Source organism: Helianthus annuus, chromosome 4, assembly GCF_002127325.2.
Source record: "Helianthus annuus cultivar XRQ/B chromosome 4, HanXRQr2.0-SUNRISE, whole genome shotgun sequence".
In the NCBI taxonomy this organism is placed as follows: domain Eukaryota; kingdom Viridiplantae; phylum Streptophyta; class Magnoliopsida; order Asterales; family Asteraceae; genus Helianthus; species Helianthus annuus.
The window spans coordinates 2,052,003-2,056,676 of NC_035436.2; the positions used below are offsets into that span (position 1 = coordinate 2,052,003).

At 35.0% G+C, this 4,674-nt stretch overlaps 1 protein-coding gene across 1 annotated transcript; it reads right to left on the bottom strand.

The window, feature by feature from the left end:
- Positions 1–224: 224 nt before the first annotated feature.
- Positions 225–1,181, bottom strand: LOC110934274. The gene is made up of 2 exons (XM_022177444.2): positions 1,066–1,181; positions 225–972 (listed from the first exon to the last, which is right to left on the bottom strand). The coding sequence occupies exons 1-2, from the start codon at positions 1,157–1,159 to the stop codon at positions 440–442; spliced, it is 627 nt and encodes a 208-aa protein (XP_022033136.1). The 5' UTR covers positions 1,160–1,181; the 3' UTR covers positions 225–439.
- Between the last annotated feature and the right edge of the window lie 3,493 nt (positions 1,182–4,674).

Below are 4,674 nucleotides of genomic sequence, written 5' to 3' on the forward strand. Positions count from 1 at the left end.
TTTTTCTTAATTTAATTTTTTTCTCAAATGAACCTTCCCCTTGTAGAGAGTTTTAATTAATAGTGTAATTATCTATCTAATAATTCTAAGTATCTTAGTCTAATTGTAATAGTCTAAATTGAGACTATATATAGTTGATCATCTGATCCTGTATGTGGTCGACAACAATTAGTGATCGGAGTTTGGAGTTTATTTTTCAGAACAATAAATTTAGAGAGCAAATTCCAAGAATTGTATTTGTGTTCCCTGTTATTATATACTCAAATCTTTTAAATCTCAACTAGCTAATTACTCAACTTAAATATCCATAGATTATACAGGCTTTAGCAATGAAATCACATATTTATTCAACGTAATAAAACAGACACAAATACACAATACAATTCTTACATAACTACCTTGGAACTCATCCGGAGCTGATCACTTATGAAAGCTTAATTCACAGCCTACTGACGAATAAACGTAGCTCTTCCACAGGCACCTTCACAACATCCTTACGAACGCCCAATTCTCTAAGTTTAACAATGCCTTTATTAAGATCAAATATCACTTGGCTGCTCCTCTTTTGGGTACTTTTATTAGTGCTCCATAGACCAGTCTTACAGTAAAGTGCAAAATCTTCACAATTGTTGTCCTCCAGATCATACTCCACATACCCATTTTCAAACAGATAAGTGGCCCTATGTACGACTTCTTCTGGTCGATCTGATCTTGCGGTTGTGCATGTTCCGCGTCTTAATTTGAAAACAACGAACCACTTTTCTGCTTGATATTTATATCGGCATAATGATCCATTTTCTATGAAGCAATCTATGCAAGACATTCGTACTCCACTACCAGCTACTTTTTCTGACCCACAACACGACATCCTGCAACGAGTTAATGAGCTCGATGATGAAGATGAAGAAAGAAAGCTTCCATCCATTCTTGGGTCCACGAAATGAATAATCTTACCATCTCCGACGTAGATTCCTGCACATGTACATGCATACGTATGTTTCTTATTACAAATTAAATCTATAGCAACCGCAAATGAATAAAAGAAACACAGAAACTTGAACTGACCATGGTGATTGTATAATAGTACCATCCTCCAAACATATACATGGTCTCCTTTCTTGAGCTCGGATCGTTCGATTTCCTGGGAAAATAGATCCATCTTTGTTAATTAAAATGCTTTCAAAGTTGTATTCATATATAGTACATATAAATGGGAAAATTATATGGAGGAAAAAGAAATGAAAGTGCCTTTCAAATCCTGTGATCTAATTATTCTTCTAGTGAACAGTCGATAAGAATCCATACACTTGGGCCCGTGTGTTTTAGATCATGAATCTGTATTAAAAATAGCTTGCAACTTAGTACCATCCTCCAAACATATACATGGTCTCCTTTCTTGAGCTCACATCAGTTTTTCACAAAGTTTATATACGCTGCGTATAGACCTATACGCAGCGTATATAAAGGGTCAAAAAGACAATGTTACCCCTGTTTTTGGCTGCGTAGAGCCCCTAATGCAGGGGTAAAATGGTCTTTTATTTACCAAACTTGCCCCATATATACGCCACATACAGGGCTATACACGGCGTATAGTAAAAAAGACCATTTTACCCTTGCATTGGGGGCTATACGCAGCCAAAAACAGGGGTAACATTGTCTTTTTGACCCTTTATATACGTTGCGTATAGGTCTATACGCAACGTATATATACTTTGTGAAAAACTGATGCCTCAAACCTACCAAAATGACCCAAAAAAATCTGATGGCATTTTTTAAAACTTGTTTTTAACATCTTGTGAATATTATGTTTTAAGAGTCGTCACTAAATGTGGAACCTTTATGTTAAAAGTGGTCCTGAAAGCCGATGGCCTCTTATCTTAGTGACACCTTATATTTATCTTTAACAAAGTTACCGTTCAGGTCCCACAAAACAAATAATAAGTGAGTTTTAAGAGTATATTATAAGTTTATAAGACCATGTGTACTGGTTTGGGTGAATAATGCCCTTACCCTAGGGCGTTTTCCGCCACGTGCCAGTACAGTCAGCAAGGGGCATTATTGGGCATTTTTCTAAAATGGGTGTAGTGGGGATGTGGGCATTATGTTAAAGGGTGTAAAAAATTAAATAAAAATAAAAAACCAACAAAAAAAACCTATTGGATGAAGATGGGGAAGAGTTAATTCTATTGGCCAAACAAAATCCTTGAGAGCGTTGTAAATCACGTCAACTGAATTTTTTTTGCTAAAAAACGCTAAATAACGCCGGGTGTAGTGGATGCCGGGCGTTTTCATGCGTTATTTTTGAAAAAGTTTTTAAAAAAATGCCCCACTACACATAGTCTAACAGAACATGTATTGGTACTAAAATTCTGATGCCAAGTGGCCTTGGAACATGATGCAACATTCAATTACATTCATGGTTTTTATTCATTTGGAAAGAATAAAATATATTTTTGTTGAAGATGTTTATTCAAGTTAGTGGTCCTTGAACTTGATGCGAAATCAATTCCATGGTTTTTATTCATTTGGAAAGAAAGAAAAAAAAAATTCCTTTTGATACTAATTCTTTATTCAAGTGATATTATAATGTAGCATTTGCAGAGGATGCAACAGTTGTTTCTGATTTGCTGTCGATGTAGAATTTTGCTACTAATTTGATACGAACCTAATCGTTAACCAATTGATCCAAAGAAAAAAAGATAGAAGCTAGAGAGAATTGATAGACTTTTGGAAGAGATTCAATTTATCATTTTTCATTCCTACTCTTAATTAGTAAACCCAAATGCCTTTATAAAGGCTTACAAAATATAACTACACGGAAATAAATCATGGAGATAATGGTGACAACCACCCACTACCATAATTAACTAAACTAACTAACACAAAAGGAAATTAAACTACTTAACGTGGGCTACACGTATTCATGTGTGAAGATGTATGCATGGAATGATGTACGCATGGGTGAGGAGTGGTACGTATCATAATTCTTTATTTTGCTGTTGATGCATCAAATGTTTACTACTGATTAATTACTAGCAGTTTAGTACAGTAGCAGTGGCGGAGCTTGACCAAAAGTTTCGAGGGGGCGTAAATTGATGGGACCCAATTTTTTTTCCTATCGTTATGTTTCGGGTCGGGTCGGCTATCGATTCGGGTCAGGTCAGATAATAATAGTTTCAAATAAAACTAAAAAAATTCATTCATTCTAAGGACCCGTTCTTACACATAAAAACTTGCGATTAAGTTTATTGTGTGGTGGGTAATCTAGGGTTAAACAAATAAGAGTTAAAATATATTTACAAAACTACTCATCACTTATATACAAAGTGGTAACAAACTTTACTTCCATCACTTATATACCAAGTGGTAACAAACTTTACTTTAATTTATATATTGTATAAATATTTAGGAAAAATAATTTGGGGGAGGTGATTCTATATAATTTGTAAAATTTCCGGACGAAAAATCAGAACCTATACATTTCTAACCGAAACATTGGGGTGGGCGAGTGCACCCCCAGACACCAACTAACCTTCGCCACTGTACAGTAGTACTGTTGATTTAATTTGTTATGTCACCAAAGGGTGTCACACCATTTCACACCTGTAAATACCCTATGTACCCAACATTTTAAACTAATGAAAGTGTGAAATTAGTATGAATTCTCTCTAATGAGAAACCTAGGCTTGATGTCATGGTTAGACACATAAATCACATAAACAAAAGAAGGAAGAAGATATCATTCAAACTATCGAGTTCAATTTATTAAGAACCCGAAATTCTCTCACGAACTCTAGATATCTTTTGACAAACAAAGGCTAAAAGCCTAAAACTTTGCTCTTTATCCTCTATCACATCCCTAATTAAGACCACACCATTGAGGTGGCCAGCAAGCCTGCAAAACAACTTTGTTTAAACTTAAAACAGTTGGTGAACGAAAATTCAGTGGGGCGGACACTTAAAAATCCAATATTTTACACTACAAAAAATTCAGAAATATTCGGTAAAATAACACTATTAGAGGATATAAGCTAGATAGTTTATGTTATATATATGTCACATATTATGTTAGGATGTTTTATTATGTTTATGTCATAGGTAATCTCGGTTTCTAGTAACCGGCCATGTATATATGTAAAACATTAGTGAATATACCATTCACCAATTTTCTGAATAAAGAACACATATCGTTTTCTCTCAAAACCCTAGAATTCAATTATACACAGTAAAGTGGTATCAGAGCCACAACGATCCAAACAACAACATCGAATTCATACCAAAACACAGATTTTCAATCGATCTCAACCATGACAACAACGAACGGAGGCATACAGACTCTGATTCCGAAATTACTGGGTCAAAATTATTATCACAAGATCTTGTGAAGGTTTTGTTAGAATCACAAGATCTTTTGATTACGGTGGAAGAAGGATATAATGATCTGCCGAATAATGCTACAGACAATGATCGGGATGCACATAGGGGAAAAATCAAGAAAGACAAGAAAGCACTGCATATAATTTTCCAAGCGGTTAACGAAAACGTATTCGAAAGAATTGTAATGTGCAGAATTCCAAGGAGGCATGGGAAGTGTTACACAAGGCATACAGAGGAGAACGAAGAGTAAAAACGGTAAAACTCCAAACCCTAAGATGTGAATTCGATGCACTCAGA

What these genes read in the sequence shown, in the direction of transcription:
- LOC110934274 (XM_022177444.2), bottom strand. Translation starts at nt 1,159, where the DNA reads ATGGATCTATTTTCCCAGGAAATCGAACGATCCGAGCTCAAGAAAGGA. An exon ending in ACTATTATACAATCACCATG is followed by an intron (nt 973 to 1,065) that starts GTCAGTTCAAGT and finishes GTACATGTGCAG; the next exon opens with GAATCTACGTCGGAGATGGT.